Raw genomic sequence first — 18,827 nt, 5'->3', positions numbered from 1 at the left:
TTGTTCAGGGTCACACAGCTACAATAACCAATATTGCTTAAAATAGAGCGCTAAAGAAATGCTCTGGTGTGCCCTCTAGGGATTCAAGTTCCAGCTCTCCTGTGCAACGTTAGACAAGTCACCTATCCTCTCTAAGCCTATTTCCTCATCTAGGGGGAGAAAAGTTCTAGAGAAGGATGAACAAGATTAATTAATTTTTTTGAAGTTTGGGCTGGGCACAGTAGCTTATGCTTGTAATCCCAGTGCTTTGGAAGGCCGAGATAGGAGGATCTGTTCAGCCGGGAGTTCGAGACTAGACTGGGCAACATAGGGAGACCCCCATCTCTACCAAGAAAAAAAAAAATTAAAAGGTAATATAGCCATAGACCCATACAGCAAGGGCATCACAAAATAGAGAACGTAACAATTTAGCATATATGCTGTATACAGGTTAGTTGCTATTACTGCATGACAGAGCTGGGGTTTTCACCCAGATCTGATCCCAAAGCCTGTGCTATTCCAGAATGCCTCCATGCAGTCTTTTATAACCCACCATTTATATACAAAAGCACAGTGCTGCTGAGCATAGTGGGTGCCTAGGGATTGAGTGGAATATACTTATGTAGTATTTTCGTTGACAACACAAATCTATAAATGTCATGCATTTTTGAATTAAGAAAACATTTGAATGATCTAAGCCAGCATAAGCCTACTCTCATGAGGGCACAAATTCACCAGTAAATTGATACGGAAATAGAAAACAGGAGGGGAATGCAGAACCAACCTTCCCCAAGCATCTAGTGTGTCTGGCATCATGCTAGGGGACTTTCCAAATGTTTCTTTTTGGTTTACTACCGTGTATTTCGTCAGCATCACTACACACTGTAAATACACAATTTAAAGAGTTGTGATGATCTCATGAAGCATAGTTCTGGGCACTGGATCGAGGTTGTAACAATAAACATTGCCTTTAAAGAGTTGGAACACTTAGCTCAGAGTCAAATGCAAAACAAAACAAAAAAAGTTTCACTTTTGTTCACCAGTCAAGCAACCAAGTGGAGGAATAAGCATTTTTTAATTTCTTATATAAAATGCTAACTTCTTGTCAGGACATACTACGGACTATGCATTAAATTTTTTGACAAACTTCCTATAATCTTTTTATTAATTTACACTGAGGGAATATAGCACCTTTCATCCAAAGAACTGAAGGTGCTTTACAAACATTAGCATTTAAAAAACAATTACATTTAAAAATCTGGATTCTTGATGTTAAATCTCTTCGACTCCAGATACACAATTTCCTGGAAGCTGATGGAAAGTGATTCTATTTCTGACAATGAAAGAGGCTCAGAAAGAGTCCTAATTTGCTTTCACAGTACAGGCATTTTCCAAAACCTGGTTCTGGGCTTACAAAGCACACACACACAAATCTTAATGCAATGAACAATATTTCAAACCTTATTTCCCAAAGCAAAACCTAGGGCTTAAGACGTCAAAATCTTCCAACAGTTCTAGACATCCAGACAGAATAGGAGCTGATGCAGATTGCATATGAGATATACTGTTGATCCAGGTGTTTTAGGATCACACTCAAATGAATATAAAGTAGTGAAACTTTTTGGGGAAACACATTAACTTATAAAAAGCTAGCCAAGAGCATATCGGCCAAAGGAGGAAAGGGAGTAAATGGCAATTCAAAGTAGACAGTTCTCACTAGAGCCTAGGGCACTTTATTAGAAACCAAGTATATCATAGGCAAATAAAAATAGTTTTTACCCCCATTGATACAACATAAGGGATTTTACATTCAGCCTAGATATAGGGAGTAACAAATCCTCCTGCCCATAAATCTATGACTTGCAAGTATCTTCCACCACATGATAACTCTATATAGTACATATAGTACATAGCCCTTATTTATTGAAGGGATCCAAAATATTCCTTGTAGGCTCACAAAGTCCAATACATTAGCTCTCTCTTCCCTTTACACGTCTAATAGTAAAAACTATTTTTTCCATGCAAAAAGCCATTATTCAGTTGAAGAGAAATCAGGCAAAACAGAGATGGCAGATAAGGAATGGAGAGAATATTATTGGCACGTGCCCAACTAGTGACAAACAAATGCAGTACACAATGACTTAAAAATAAAAGTCACATTATAGGGATAACAAAAACAACTACATCAATCTAAGCTAAGGAGTGTCAAACAGGGAGGGCTGGGAGTTACCGGTTCTATTAGTACAACTTAAGTGGAAAGCAAGCACTTAAATACAATTTATGGTAACAGGAAAAAAAAAATACTGCAGAGAGCTGTTCAAAGACCACACCAAGTTGTCTGCATCATTAATTTCCAGTGTTTCACAATTAGTAAAATACATAGCTACATATCCCTGTGAGATAAAAATACCTTTCCACCTGAATTACACTGGGATCAGGGCAGTAACACGAAGCTACTGACCCAACATTAGTTCAAGCGTGTGCAGCAAATGTCTTAGCCACCTCTTTCATATAGCTACATAATTAAAAACTATGTAAGGAGCTGGGTGGTTTGAGGGAAAAAAATTAAATCAAAACAGTATTGTGCTCATTTAATAAAAGAAAACCCTGATGAAAAATTATATGCCAAGAAGCTTAGACTATAAAGATTTTTATTGCATTTTTAGGTAACCTGGAAGTTCTTATCCTGAAGGGGAAAAGTTGGTTTTCAAAACTACCTGAACAGATGCTAAAGTGCTTTATTAATTGGCTGGCTTCACAAGTATTTCCTGGAATAACAAAAATTAATCATAGTAAAGGGATACCAACTATTTCACAAAATGTACATTCCAACATCATTTATGACTACAGTCATAAGAGATACTGGAATACTTGTCCTTATTAAGTGGACAGTTGCATATTCAGAACTGATCATCACAACCCTTTGGATATTCAAATTACTTACACAAAGCTGAAATATGGTATCACAGACCTTTGCAAAAAAGAACAACTTGTTTCTTTTTCTACACTTTAAATAATCTGCTTCAGATTACAGTTCACAAATACAAGAGTCCTAACTTTTCAACCTTTCCAGTTGCAGTTTAAAAATGAACACTTTTTAAAAGTTAAGGTCAAGTGTTACAGCAAGAGAAGAATGATTCCTATTGAAAAGTACATAGATTTTAGTTAATAATACTCATGATAGATTGTAAACTGGATTGATCACATTCTACTCAACTGGTATCAAATTAACACATCAGCATTACAAGTATTAAATGTTTTTCTATTACTATAGAGGATATAAACCAAAACATTAATATGGCAGTTATGTTCTTTAGGCACAGTTTAGTGATTTTTTTAAAAAATAAATACTATTGAATTTCAATTGAAGTTTTAAACTCAATAACCAAAGGGTCAAGAACTCTGATTAGGAAAAAAGAAAAGACAACTTTACGCTAACAATGTAAGCTGTTTAAAATTTCTAACACTTAACCTATCTGAGTTTTATTTAAGATTACTTTATTAAAAAATACAAGGAATCTGAAAAAAGATCAATACAATTATCTTAAAGTACAAAGTCATAAGCTGTAGCAGTTTTTAACTAAAATTTAAAAACACAACAAGGAGGGCAGCCCTTTAGACCAATTTATTATATATCCATTTAAAATATCATCCAACAAAGGACAATGAAGTTTACATCTGGGACAGGTATACATAACTTGAGGCATTTGGAGTCCATCGTGCCCACTGAATAACAACTTTGCTGCTGAAATTTCTTAAAACTTACCAAACTAAAACAAAAGGCTGAATGATACAAAAGGAGGAGTATTTAGGTGTAATCTGTCAATTGGCTTTTAAAAAAAGGAAACACATCCTGTTTCCCAGACCAGTAAATAAGCAAGAGCTACATGCAGCAGTGTGAGTATTAAGACATTTCTCAAGTCTTCTCAAATGAGTCCAGGGTGGGGATGGGATGGGGGAAAACTGATAGAAAAACTTTGCTATAGACACCACAACAAACAATAAATTTAGATAATTTAAAATTAAAAAAAAAAAAGGCAAGAGGCAGCATTTCAGCAGCAAAGTGCTCAATAAAAAGTATATTGTAGAGGGCAATACAAGAAAATTGGGGTAAGAAGAGGGCAGAAAAATGGGTCAGCAGGATGGGCGAAGGCCTCAAAGGAAATATGGCGTTGTCGTTCTGGGAGGAATAACACGTTCTGAATCTGGAACTGCCCGGAATAACTTTGGTTCTCTTGTATTTACATCTTTGAAGACCATGATCGAAGCAATATTTCCACAACGATAGCAGTAATTAGGAGCAGACCATACTGTCACCAGCTTCTCATCAAACATAAATTTATAGCCTTCGTGCACTAGTTGATGTGCTCTGCAGATGAGTTTTAAGTTGTTGATATGAACAAACTGCAATTTAGAAAGGCACTGTAAGTACTTAGCACTTAAAAAACAATCGGCCTACATAATCATTTAAATAAAATACCAAATCCTATTACTACTAAAGGCATCAAGATTATAGAACGCACTCTATAATTATCTCCAACAATTTAATAAGTTTAGGCAAACAGCAATTTTGGCCTGAGTCAAGTGCACAACTATGGAAACTGTACAGCTACATAAACAGTTAGAAATTTCTGGAAGAAAAAGCATTCAATAGGTACTATGAAACAAAATTTTGTGTTTTCTGATTTAATAATAAAAATATTGCTATCAGTATCTACCATTTACTGAAGGTTTAGTATATGTAGATGTTGCAATAATTCTGAAAGAGATTATTCTTTTGCAACTTAAGGAAACAAAAGCTCAGACTAGATAAATAACTTATCTAAATTAAGATACACTGATGCAGGATCAGAATCTAGTTTTTTGACTTCATTATGATGCTGGAGCACTTCCCAATATAAGGGGTGTGTGTGTGTGTGTGTGTGTGTGTGTGTGTGTGTGTGTTTTAATTGAAAACAGTTGAAAGTCCAAAGTGTGTGTGTGTGTGTGTTTTAATTGAAAACAGTTGAAAGTTCAAAGTATTGCCTATCTTGAAGATGGCGGAGTAGCATCGCAAAGAGATTAGTATTGAGTCTCTGGGCCGACTTTGGTTGCAGTCTCTGCAGCAGCAGTGATCACTTAGTGAACAGTGCTTAGGGTAGTTGGCCAGGATCCTGAATATCAAAATCTTCAGCAGCAGCTCCCACCAGGGCTTATCTCAGAAAACTGCCAATCGCCTGGGCCTGCAGCTCGGCAAGGTAGTGATTGAGAAATTCAGCAACTAGGAGACCTGTGTGGAAATTGGCAAAAGTGTACGTGGAAAGGATGTCTACATCATTCAGAGTGGTTTTGGCAAAATCAATGACAATTTAATGGTGCCTTTGATCATGACTAATACCTGCAAGACTGCTTCAGCGAGCCAGCTTACTGCAGTCATCCCATGCTTCCCTTATGCCCAGCAGGATAATAAAGAGTCAGGTGACAATCTCAGCCAAGCTTGTTGCAAACATGCTATCTGTAGCAGGCGCAGATCATATTATCACCATGGACCTACATGCTTCTCAAACTCAGGGCTTTTTTGATAACCCAGTGGACTATCTGTATGCAGAGCCAGGTGTCCTGAAGTGGATAAGGGAGAATATCTCTGAGCAGAAGAACTGCACTATTGTTTCATCTGATGCTGGTGGAGCTAAGAGAGTGACCTCCATTGCAGACAGGCTGAATGTGGACTTTGCCTTGATTCACAAAGAAGGCCAATGAAGTCGACCGCATGGTGCTTGTGGGAGATGTGAAGGATCTGGTGGCCATCCTTGTGGATGGCATGGTTGACACTTGTGGCACAATCTGCCATGCAGCTGACAAACTTCTCTCAGCTGGAGTCACCAAAGTTTATGCTATCTTGACTCACAGAATCTTCTCTGGTCCAGCTATTTCTCACATCAACAACGCATGCTTTAAAGCAGTAGTAGTCACCAATAACATACCCCAGGAGGACAAGATGAAGCACCGCTCCAAAATACAGGTGATCAACATCTCTATGAGCCTTGCAGAAGCCATCAGGAAAATTCACAATGAAGAATCCGTTTCTTACCTATTCAGTCATGTCCCTTTATAATACAGTAACTTCTGAGGCTTTTTAAGAATAAAATCCACCCCACCCCTTGTTTTCCCTTGGTATTTGATGACGAATTCAGCAGAAGACCCAGCTTGCTCCAGTGTAGCTTTCTATATCCCACATCAGGTGTATCTGAGCTTATCCGAAATGAAGAAAGAAGGATTGAGATTAACTGCTGGGACTTCCTATCTGCATTGTCTCATTCTGGCTTCCTTGATGATTCTGTGAGCCTTGCAGCTTTAACTATAGCTCAGCTGTTACAAGATTTCAGACTTTTGAGGATGTTGTGTGGGGGTGTTTGACTGTGACTGGAGAAGCTCAGACTACTCTGCATGTGAATGCTTCAGGGTTTTCTTTGTTGAGAACAACCAGCAGCAAAGCCAACCCACGTGTGAGCAGTTCTCCCCAAGGTCTATGCTAAATTATGGCAAGAGCCCTGGGCAACCCCAAACCTAGTCCCGGTGGCTGAGCACCCTGTAAGGCAGGAGTAGGCAGTTGGGCTTGAGCAGCCATTGGGTAGGGGGTGGGGGGTGGTTGAGGGGGGAGGCAGCACAGTGCAGCAAATGTTTCTTGGGAGGAAGAAGCCTGATCCATCATCATCTGCTTGACTATGTAGCTTGGATTCTCTTTTGTACCTACTCCTTTGATTTGGCTTTACCTTCATCCATCTTGATCCTTTCCTGGCCAAATATCCTCTTGGGCCCAAATGAACACTGTACCGTAGTCTTCTGGAAAGCAAATGTGCTTCCTGCTATGTAATCGCTAACATTCACATTACATGATTTGCTGTAGCTTGATCTTCCTTAGCCTACTACCACTGCGGCAGTAGGTTTTAGGTGGTATCATAGTGCCTTTTGATTAACTTAAGTATTTAATTTTCATCTTCCTTCTTTGGATCTATTTGGCTTTTCAAATGAACAGAGATTTCTGTTAAAAAGAAAAAAAAGATTTGACGTAGGCTGGGCGCGGTGGCTCACGCCTGTAATCCCAGCACTTTGGGAGACCAAGGTGGGCAGATGACCTGAGGTCAGGAGTTCGAGACCAGCCTCACCAACATGGTGAAACCCCGTCTCTACTAAAAATACAAAATTAGCCAGGCGTGGTGGTGTACACCTGTAATCCCAGCTACTCGGGAGGCTGAGACAGGAGAATCGCTTGAATCCAGGAGGCAGAGGTTGCAGTGAGCCGAGACTGCACCATTGTACTCCAGCCTGGGCAACATGAGCGAAACTCTTGTCTCAAAAAAAAAAAAAGATTCATGTTATTGTCTCTTGTAGAGGAAACTAATAAAGTGTCTGTATCTGTGTGATTTGAGGTCTTTGAGAAAAAAAAAAAAGTATTGCCTATCTTGGTCTTGCCATTTTGTTACTTAACTATAGTACCTGAAAGGAAAGGGGCTGGCCAGGTGCGGTGGCTCACACCTATAATCCCAGCACTTTGGGAGGCTGAGGCGGGTGGATCACCTGAGGTCAGGAGTTCAAGACCAGCCTAGCCAACACGGTGAAATCCCATCTCTACTAAGAATACAAAAATTAGCCAGGCATGGTGGCGCACGCCTGTGGTCCCAGCTACTCAGGTGGCTGAGGCAGGAGAATGGCTTGAACCTGGGAGGCAGAGGTTGTTGCAGTGAGCCAAGATCACGCCACTGCACTCCAGCCTAGGTGACAGAGCAAGACTCCATCTCAAAAAAAAAAAAAAAGGAAAGAACATTTACTTTATACATTATTACCAAATGGATGCTGGAGTAGGTGCTTTCACTGTGTCATCTTATTTAACCATTAAAGAAAGACATACGTTAATAACTAAACTAGAAATTTAATATCCACAGCCACCATATTTTGAGTAAGCTAGACTACAAGTTTGTTATCTAGGGCCACCATAGTTCTCTATGCAGCCCATTAGCAATCCACAAATTACTTTTCCAAAAATGTTGGCTTTACCTCATTTGTGACCTTTGCTCCAAAAAGCCAACCTGCTCCTCGGGGACTGATAGCCCAGGTATCCACATCTTCAGGATCTGACCAAACCAGATCACAAAATGCTCCTTTATGAGGAATTTCCTGATTCCGTTCGATGGTTCGAATTTGATCCAGTGTTTTGATATCAGGAGATAAACCACCATGGACACACAAAATCTGCTCATCTATTAACTAGCAAAAAAGGATAACAAAGAGTTGAACATATAACCTCAGGCATATCTAAACTCATCAGTGAATACTAAAGATATCAGTATAATTGAGATGACAACTAGATAAAAATATGCAATGTGTTATTGGCAGGAACGTACATGAGACTTTAAAAATAGAAACTTACAGCTGCTACTGTGAGCATGTCAAAAACTTTGGTACAGTATCTCCAGGCATTAGCATTTCCATATTTGGTTTGGCACTCATCTGTGAAAGAAACAGAAGGGTTTTAATTAATGAATCTGCCAATAAAAATAAACAATATATCCAATACTAGAGCAGCCTTCAGTACAACAGAAATTCAGCTTAAACTAGGATAGCAAGATATGACACATATTTAGTCCTGCTAGGACCTCCACATAGAGCCAAAAGAACGCTAGTGACTAACTACATACAGTTATATGTCCCTTAACCATGGGGATACATTCTAAAAAATGCATTGTTAGGTGATTTCATCGTTGTGTGAACATCATCGGATGACCTTACATAAACCTAGATGGTCTAGCCTACTACACACCTAGGCAATATGATATAGCCTATTGCTCATAGGCTATAAATTTGTGCAGCATGTAACTGTACTAAATATCATAAGGAAATAGTAACACAATGGTAAGTATTTGTGCAATAGGAATTTTTCAGCTCCGTTGTATCTATGGGACCACTGTCATATATACAGTCCATCATCGACTGAAATGTCATTATGTGGCACATGACTGTATTTCCTAAGGATGTAGTACTGCTCTTCATTCCTGGAATGGACCTAAGAAGCAGCTGAAATTATTAGCCAAAATGCTATCATTAGAAGAGTTAAATACTAATTTCACACAACCTGAAGCAAATGTTTTAACAGTTATGTTAATATTAGGCAATTCTGGTAAGCAGATAAATTTATTTAAGGAGACAATTCTAGCAGGATAAACAGATCAAACAAATTAGAGGATCCTTAGTTATAGGAGCATGAGCAATTCCTAACTCTTCTCAGGGCTAAGTTGTCTCTTCTGAGATTTTCTGCAAATCGCGCGACTAAACACTTGAGCTTCAGTGGATCACAACTGAGGACAGATTGCCAATCAGGTTCTTACAAATTCTCAGTTGAACACTCTTTCTGCTGCCTACGTAGTTTTTTGTTTTTGAGACAAGGTCTCACTCTGTTGCCCAAGTTGGAATACAGTGGCACAATCAGCAGTGGCGCGATCACAGCTCACTGCAACCTCAACCACTTGGGTTCAAGCGATCCTACCACCTCAGCCTTCTGAACAGCTGGAACTACAGGCAAGTGCCACCACACCTGGCTAATTTTATTTCTGGTAGAGATGGGGATCTCCCTATGTTGTCCAGGCTGGTCTTGAACTCCTGAGCTCAAGCAATCCTCCTACCTCAGCCTCCCACAGTGCTGAGAATACAGATGTGAGCCACTGTACCCTGACTGTCTACATAGTTAATAGGGTACACACTTCCTTTGTTAACACCATGGAAGCTCTGTACTTTGGCTTCTTCCATAATTTTAGAAAAAAAAAACCTGACATATCACTATTGCCTTAAGTGAAGCTGAAAATGATATAGGAAAGAAGTCTGCAGGTTATGACCAATCCCCAAGATTTTCTCAATTATATATCTATGTGAAGCAAGATTGTTATGTAAACTTGCCATAAGAGAGCCCTAACAATGAGCTCAGGTTGCAGGCAGGGATCTTGAAGTTGGCTCAATATTAACTGCCCAGTATGTGTTTATCAGTGTGAACTGAAGTCCCAGTGTAAAGTCATACAGGGATATTTTACTCCTTGAAAATCAATATAAGTCCTATAATAACTAAAATTATCTTATTCAAAACATATGTCATATGGCTGGACATGGTGCCTCATGCCTGTAATCCCAGCACTTTGGGAGGCCGAGGCGGGCGGATCACAAGGTCAGGAGATTGAGAGCATCCTGGCTAACACGGTGAAACCCTGTCTCTACTAAAAAATACAAAAAAATTAGCCGGGCATGGTGGCGGGCGCCTGTAGTCCCAGCTACTTGGGAGGCGGAGGCAGGAGAATGGCGTGAACCCAGTAGGCAGAGCTTGCAGTGAGCGAAGATCGCACCACTGCACTCCAGCCTGGGTGACAGAGCGAGACTCCATCTCAAAAAAAAAAAAAAAAAGTCATATATTAGCCATATATAACAATATGTATTTTATATATTATACATGTAGCATTAGTTACATATATATAGTAGGTGTGTGTGTTTTTATAACATTAGTTTTAGTACTGTTTTCACTGAGCTAATATCATAGTATGTTATCCAAAATATTGATTATTTTGCAAAAGAATCCAAAAGTTGTATTTCAATTGGTGTTTATTTTGTGAATGAAAATAAAAAGTAACCTGTAGAAAGGAGATAAATATTACCTAACTTTACACGTATTAAAAAAATCATATAAAAACAATAAATTCTCAAAATTTCTCTAATTGATAATGGCAGACAAACTGAAGAGTAAGAGAGTTCAGATTATCTTTGCTTTGTTTCATTTTGAGACAGCCTCACTGTCATCCAGGATGGAGTGCAATGGTGCAATCTCGGCTCACTGCAACCTCCACCTCCCGGGTTCAAGGGATTCTCCTGCCTCAGCCTCCCGAATAGCTGGGACTACAGGCAAGTGCCACCAAGCCCAGCTAATTTTTGTATTTTAAGTAGAGACGGGGTTTCACCATGTTGGCCAAGATGGTCTCGATCTCCTGACCTTGTGATCTGCCTGCCTCAGCCTCCCAAAGTACTGGGATTACAGGCATGAGCCACCACACCTGGCCCAGCCTATCTTTATAATGAAAGAAGATAATTCAAAATATAAAATTTAAATCTAAAGGGTTCTGCAATTAATGTTTCCAAATCTCTCAATATCTGTCTTAATTGTGCTCAAGGAAAATCCAAATTCATAATCTTGACAGTTCTATTTCCCTGAAGGGGCTTCCTAATAAGCTCGCTCTCTCTTTCTCTCTCTCTTTCAACCAAATAAAAGTTTTAAAGAATTAGCTAGTTTGCTTTTTTTCCTTTCTTGAGACAGAGTCTGGCTCAGTTGCCCAGGCTGGAGTGGAATGGAGCGATCTTGGCTCACTGCAACCTCCGCCTCCTGGGTTCAATCAATTCTCCCTGCCTCAGTCTCCTGAGTAGCTGGGATTACAGGCCCCTACCACCATGCCCGGCTAAATTTTTTTTATTATTATACTTTAAGTTCTAGGGTACATGTGCACAACGTGCCGGTCTTTTACATATGTATACATGTGTCATGTTGGTGTGCTGCACCCATTAACTCGTCATTTACATTAGGTATGTCTCCTAATGCTATCCCTCCCCCCTCCCCCTACCAGTGCCCGGCTAATTTTTGTATTTTTAGTAGAGACAGGGTTTAGTTGACCAGGCTGGTCTCGAACTCCTGACCTCAGGTGATCTGCCCGCCTCAGCCTCCCAAAGTGCTGGGATTACAGGGGTGAGCCACTGCGCCTGGCCTATTTTGCTGTTTATGACTAAGTTCTGCTTCTGATCCCTGAGGTCCTAGCATTCTCTGGAGTGAGCATACAGAGATATATGTAAAAGGATGTATAACAGCAGCTTAAAAACAACTCTAAAGTCCAATGATAGAGGAAAAACTGATACATCAATTATGCTACATCCATATGGTATATGAAGCAGCCATGAAAATAACATTAATAAAGTGAAAAAATCAGGTATGTCCCCATTTTAGTGTGCACGTGTTTGTACATATATAAACACACATAAACACACACACACACATACAAAATGGATGAGAATGGACTCTCAAATTTGTGCAGAACATTCACCTTCAGCAGATTCTAGATTCCCACTCCAAAATATTTTGGTTAATAAATCTGTGGTGAGGCCCAGCATTCTCCTTTTTTTTTTTCTTTTTTTTTTTTTTTTTGAGACGGAGTCTCCCTATGTCGCCAGGCTGGCGTGCTGTGGCATGATCTCGGCTCACCACAAACTCTGACTCCTTGGTTCAAGCAATTCTCCTGCCTCAGCCTCCCGAGTAACTGGGATTACATGCACACACCACCACGCCCAGCTCATTTTTGTATTTTTAGAAGAGACGGGGTTTCACCATATTGGTCAGGATGGTCTCGATCTCCTGATCTTGTGATCCGCCTGCCTCAGCCTCCCAAAGTGCTGAGATTACAGGTGTGAGCCACCCCACCCGGCCGGCAATCTACATTTTTAATGAGAACCCAGGTGATTCCAGCTACACTTTGAGGCACAGATCTAGAAAGATGCACACCAAAAAGTTAACAGTGGTCTTCTCTCGAGCATAAGATTTTCAATTGTTTGGGAGGAGTGAAGGAGTGAGGATGTGGGGAAAATAATATACATAAAGCATGTGTATGACTTGTGTAGCTTTGTTTTCCAAAGAGGAAAGTAAAATAATATTCAGAATCAGAGAAATAGGAATTCTTACCATAAAATCCATAGACCTGTGTTATCTGTCTACTCTCATGATTTCCTCGCAAAAGTGTAATACGATCAGGCCATTTAGCCTTTAATGCAAGAAGGTAAGTGAAGGTCTCCAAACTATAGTAACCTCTGTCTACAAAATCACCCTGTGAAGTAAAAGTTTACAGTTACAAACAATACAATAGCCACAATATTCTTTTCAAATTATATCAAACTGTACAAACATGTAGTTTATAACTACAATAAAGAGTTACATACTGAATTATTTGGAAATTTGATTTTAACAAAAAAATAAAATAGACGTAAACAAATTTTTTCTATTAAATGTTTATACAAACAAGATTTTTGATTCCAGGGAAATCTACAAGAATCTGCTGTGCCATTCTCTCAAAAACTTTCCCTGAAAAAAAAAACCACCATTTTTTTTTTTCTTTTTTTTCTTTTTTTGAGACAGAGTATCACTCTGTCACCCAGGCTGGAGTGCAGTGGCACAATCTCGGTTCACTGCAACCTCCACCTCCCGGGTTCAAGCGATTCTCTTGCCTCAGCCTCCTGAGTAGCTGGGATTACAGGTACAAGCCGCCACCACGCCCGGCTGATTTTTGTATTTTTTGTAGAGACGGGGGTTTCACCAGGTTGGTCAGGCTGGTCTCAAACTCCTGACCTTGTGATCCACCCACGTTGGCCTCCCAAAGTGCTGGGATTATAGCTGTGAGCCACCACACCTGGCAAAACCACCATTTTTTCAATCCTCTATTACCTACATTAGTTGATTTGGTCATCTGCTAACCAGTATTTTTTAAGTTTTGGTTTTTTTTTTTTTTTAGATGGAGTTTCACTCTTGTTGCCCAGGCTGGAGTGCAATGGCGTGATCTTGGCTCACTGCAACCTCCCCTTCCTGGATTCAAGTGATTCTCCCGCCTCAGCTTCCTGAGTAGCTGGGATTACAGGCATGCACCACCAAGCCCGGCTAATTTTGTTGTTTTTTTTTTTTTTTAGTAGAGACGGGGTTTCTCCATGTTGGTCAGGCTGGTCTCAAACTCCTGACCTCAGGTGATCCACCTGCCTCGGCCTCCCAAAGTGCTGGGATTACAGGCGTGAGCCACTGCGCCCGGCCAAGTAATTTAATTTTTAAAAATTCAATTTTTTTTTTTTTTTAGAGATGGGGTCTCACTATGTTACCCAGGTTGGTCTAGAACTCCTGAGCTTAAACAATCATCCCACCTCAGCCTCCCAAGTAGCTGGGACTACAGGCATGTACCACCATGCCCAGGTAAAATAATTTTCTATTTTAAGAATCATTTTAACTGTATTGGAAGAGTTGCCTACTTGAAGAAAAAAATTTTTTCTAAAAGCAAATACCATAATTATAACAGCGTTCTAGGCTCAGTTTTGCATTTAACAACCATATATGATAATATACTATTTACACTTCCCATTAATGTCTGACTTGGGCCAATATTACACCAATAGGAAAACAGTTGAAAGAATAGGAAAGTGGCCGGCGTGGTGGCTCACCCCTGTAATCCCAGCACTTTGGGAGGCCAAGGCAGGGGCCGAGGTGGGCGGATCACGAGTTCAAGAGATCCAGACCATCCTGGCCAACATAGTGAAATCCTGTCTCTACTAAAAATACAAAAATTAGCTGGGCATGGTGGCGCACGCCTGTAATCCCAGCTACTCGGGAGGCTGAGGCAAGAGAATCACTTGAACCCAGGAGGCAGAGGTTGCAGTAAGCCAATCGCACCACTGCACTCCAGCCTGGCAACAGAGCGAGACTCCGTCTCAAAAAAAAAAAAAATAGTAAGAAAGTGACCCAGAAACTTTCAGAAGGAAAGAAAATGAGAGAAGGATCCAGAAAAAGTTCAACAGTAACATTACATTCCAAAAGAAAAGCAAACATCTATAGCAAATGTGTATGTGTGTATATTAATCCATCCATAGATTAACGAGAGATAAAAATGAATGCTCGAAAAGTCTGAATAAATAATAGTCAATTGAAGATTTTTGCCTTAAACCAAGGGTTCTGGGTTATTTTTTATGCCCAACCATTACTGACAGCTACAACCCAACCCTATCTACAGTGGCTTACTAAGGCAATTAATTAGAGGACATAGTTAAATGTAGAAAAGTATACAATCACCTTGATATGGTTTGGCTGTGTCCCCACCCAAATCTCATCTTGAATTCCCACATGTTGTGGGAGGGACTCGATGGAAAGTAATTGAATCATGGGGGCAAGTCTTTCCTGTGCTGTTCTCACGACAGTAAGTCTCATGAGATCTGATGGTTTTAAAAACAAGAGATCCCTGCACAGTCTCTCTCTCTTTGCCTGCCGCCATCCACGTAAGATGTGACTTGGTCCTCCTTGCCTTCTGCATGATTGTGAGGCCTCTCCAGCCATGTGAAACTGTTAAGTCCATTAAACCTCTTTTGTAAATTGCCCAGTCTCAGGTATGTCTTTATCAGCGGCGTGAAAACGGACTAATACACATCTTTTAATATACTGAAATAGGGACTGTCACATGGTAAAGAATTATTATGCAATTTACATTTAATAAGTCAGATCCTTTCCATTTTAAACAAGCACTTGATATCACTGGTGTTTACATACCATAAATATGTAGTTTGTGTCAGGAACCTGACCTCCAGTTCTGAACAGTTCACAAAGGTCATAAAACTATAAAAGAAATGCAATATATGCTGATTACAAATTCCTGTTAAGAAGCAAAGCAACAAAACTGAGAGTGAAATGTGTAAAGAAGCAGCTAAGAGGACTCCAAATATTTACATTTTTAAGAAATAAAGTGTAAGCCAAACTGCCAAGCACACAGTTCTCAAGACTAAAAAAAGCACTAAATAAAGCTCAGTTACCATAAAGTCACTCCTAGATTATTATCATAGGATTCCCTTTCTCATTTTCTTTCATACATCTCCCCATCTATCTGTTGAGAATTCTGACATCCTTTATCAATTGTCTAATTTCTCAGTAAGCTAATCTAACAGCCCACCCAAATTCTGTATCTATTTTAATGAGACAAAAGATTACAGAAACAAGTGGATACCTCTTTTTCTTCCAAACTGAACTTACATGACACTCCAGTGTTATACAGAGATCTTCCCACATTCTACAGTTAGAGTTATATACCCTCAGGCTCCACAGCCATGGAGTGTCTCCTCAATGATCAGTTAAAAAAAAATTATATATTTCATCATATTTTTTGTTTTTTGTTTTAAGACAGGGTTTGGCTCTGTTACCCAGGCCGGAATGCAGTGGTGCAATCATAACTCACTGCAGCCACAAATTCCTGGGCTCAAGTGACCCTCCTACCTTGCCCTCCTCAGTAGCTAGGACCACAGTTACACACCACCATGCCCAGCAAATTTTTATAGAGACAGGGTCTCGCTTTTTTGCCCAAGCTGGTCTCAAACTACTGGCTTCAGGCAATCCTCCCACCTCAGTCTCCCAAAGTGCTGGGATTACAAGTGTGATCCATGACACCCAATGATATTTCATCATATTTCTATTTACTGAAATTTGGTAACTGGCAAATTGTGCATTTGTCAAATTTCAGTCCACTAGATTATTACCCTAGCCCTAATTTCCAAAGAAAGCATTACAGTTTTTCTGGAAGAAAAACGATTTTGGATTAAGGGAATTGACTACAATACATTGGACCAACTACAACTAACAACTTCTAACACATTCATCTTTTACACTTGAAATAAAATTATCATTTAAACTTTTAACACTTAATAGGAATCTTACTCAAAGTGAAGAAAACTGAAAGTGAGATGTTAACTACTGAAAGAAATAAAGTAACACCTTTTATAACAATGTTCCATAAGTCTAAAAAGTCAGACAAAAAAAAAACAACTTTAGGAAGCTTAATATAAAATGTATCTGAAAATTAGCTAACAGGCCAAGCTGCTCACACCTGTAATCCTGGAACTTTGGGAGCTCACGCCTGTAATCCCAGCACTTTGGGAGTCCCAGGCAGGCAGATGACTTGAGGTCAGGAGTTCAAGACCAGCTTAGCCAATGTGGTGAAACCCCATCTCTACTAAAAATACAAAAATTATCCAGGGGTGGTGGCCTGCACCTGTAATCCCAGCTACCTGGGAGGCTGAGGCACAAGAATTGCTTGAGCCCAGGAGGCAGAGGTTGCAGTGAGCCAAGATCATGCCACTGCACTCCAGCCTGGGCAACAGAGCAAGATTCTGTCTCAAAAAAAAAAAAAAAAAAAAAAGTGTTATGGTCCGGGCACAGTGGCTCACACTTATAATCCCAGCATTGTGGGAGGCTGAGGCAGGTGGATCATGAGGTCAGGAGATCAAGACCAGACTGGCCAACATGGTGAAACCCTGTCTCTACTAAAAATACAAAAATTAGCTGGGCATCATGGTGGGCACCTGTAATCAATCCCTGCTACTCGGGAGGCTGAGGCAGGAGAATCACCTGAACCTGAGAGGTGGAGGATGCAGTAAGCCAAGATCACGCCACTGCACTCTAGCCTGGGTGACAGAGCAAGACTCCGTCTCAAAAAAAAAAAAAAAAAGTGGGCCAAGCACAGAGGCTCACGCCTGTAATCCCAGCACTTTGGGAGGCCGAGGCGGGTGGATCACCTGAGGTCAGGAGTTCGAGACCAGCCTGGCCAACATGGCGAAACCCAGTCTCTACTAAAAATACAAAAATTAGCCAGGTGTGGCGGCGGGCACCTGTAGTCCCAGCTACCTCAGGAGGCTGAGGCAGGAGAATCATTTGAACCTGGGAGACGGAGGTTACAGTGAGCCAGGATGGTGCCACTGCATTCCAGCCTGGATGACAGAGCAAGACTCTGTCTCAAAAAAAAAAAAAGTGTTATGACAACATTTAAAATATCAAAAGAAACAGCCTTCATGACTAACGTAAGTGAATATCTTAAATTAAGATCTAGGAACTCAAGGACCTTATGAGGCCATGAATAAAAATTATGACGAAAACCATGTAGCAAAATGCAAAAATCATTAGGGAAAAGAATGGAATACAAAACTATACCTATAACTACACAATTCTATTATGTAAAAAATTGAGTAGTTATATACACAAAGTCAGGAAGTGAACATTAAAAAGTTTTGTAAGTCAGTTTTTTAATAAAAATATGGTAGAAGAGTGAGTATCCTTAAACTTTTCTATTGATGTTTTACAGATACCTGTTTTTTTGTTTTGTTTTGTTTTTTTGAGACAGTCTCACTCTGTTGCCCAGGCTGGAATGCAATGGTGCAATCTCGGCTCACTGCATCCTCCGCCTCCCAGGTTCAAGTGATTCTCCTGCCTCAGCCTCCCGAGTAGCTGGGATTACAGGCGCGTGCCAACAGCCCCAGCTAATTTTTGTATTTTTAACAGAGACGGGGTTTCACCATGTTGGTCAGGCTGGTCCTGAACTCCTGACCTTGTGATCCGCCCGCCTCGGCCTCTCAAAGTGCTGGGATTACAGGCGTGAGCCACTACGCCTGGCCAGATATCTGTTCTTAAACAAAAGCTTTTAAAGTTTGTATTTACCAGACACACAGGTAGACGATTAAATATTCTGTGTCAGTGATACATAGGTTCCCATTTCCCGAGAACTTGGGCAATTCTTTTTTTTTTTTTTTTTGAGACGGAGTTTCGTTCTTGTTGTCCAGGCTGGAGTGCAATGGCACGATCTCAGCTCACTGCAACCTCCACCTCCTGGGTTCAAGTGATTTTCCTGCCTCAGCCTCCCGAGTAGCTAGGATTACAGGTATCTGCCACCGCACCCCCGCTGATTTTTGTATTTTTATTAAAGACGGGGTTTCACCATGTTGGCCAGGCAGATCCCGAACTCCTGACCTCAGGTGATCCACCCGCTTCGGTTTCCCAAATGCTAGGATTACAGGCATGAGCCACAGCACCCGGCCCTATTTTCATCCTACATTACTAGACACCTACCTCATCGTCAAATAATATCTACCATCTACTCTATGTCTCTCCCTCACTCTCTTTTTTTGAGATGGAGTCTCACTCTGTTACCCAGCCTGGAGTCCAGTGGTGCAATCTCAGCTCACTGCTGCCTCTGGCTCGTGGGTTCAAGCAATCCTCCTGCCTCAGCCTCCCAAGTAGC

At 40.4% G+C, this 18,827-nt stretch overlaps 1 protein-coding gene and 1 pseudogene across 4 annotated transcripts in view; one reads left to right on the top strand and one right to left on the bottom strand.

Moving 5' to 3' along the window:
• Nucleotides 1-1,689: 1,689 nt before the first annotated feature.
• The window catches only part of PPP6C (protein phosphatase 6 catalytic subunit), a 43,273-nt gene continuing 26,135 nt past the window's right edge, over nucleotides 1,690-18,827 (bottom strand). For 2 of the 4 annotated variants that reach the window (XM_003312281.6, XM_003312282.6), the window contains 5 exons: nucleotides 15,320-15,385; nucleotides 12,710-12,851; nucleotides 8,387-8,466; nucleotides 8,014-8,223; nucleotides 1,690-4,383 (listed from right to left, as the gene is read on the bottom strand). In XM_003312281.6, the coding sequence (XP_003312329.1) occupies nucleotides 4,135-4,383; nucleotides 8,014-8,223; nucleotides 8,387-8,466; nucleotides 12,710-12,851; nucleotides 15,320-15,385 (747 nt within the window). In that variant the 3' untranslated portion in view covers nucleotides 1,690-4,134. The remainder of the gene's footprint in view (nucleotides 4,384-8,013; nucleotides 8,224-8,386; nucleotides 8,467-12,709; nucleotides 12,852-15,319; nucleotides 15,386-18,827) is intronic. The other 2 variants (XM_001139308.7, XM_016961653.4) reach the window with 1 other exon arrangement.
• LOC129135982 (ribose-phosphate pyrophosphokinase 1-like) lies at nucleotides 5,259-6,073 on the top strand (annotated as a pseudogene).

Source organism: Pan troglodytes, chromosome 11 (genome assembly GCF_028858775.2).
Source record: "Pan troglodytes isolate AG18354 chromosome 11, NHGRI_mPanTro3-v2.0_pri, whole genome shotgun sequence".
In the NCBI taxonomy this organism is placed as follows: Eukaryota; Metazoa; Chordata; class Mammalia; order Primates; family Hominidae; genus Pan; species Pan troglodytes.
This window is presented reverse-complemented; position numbering and strand designations above follow the sequence as displayed.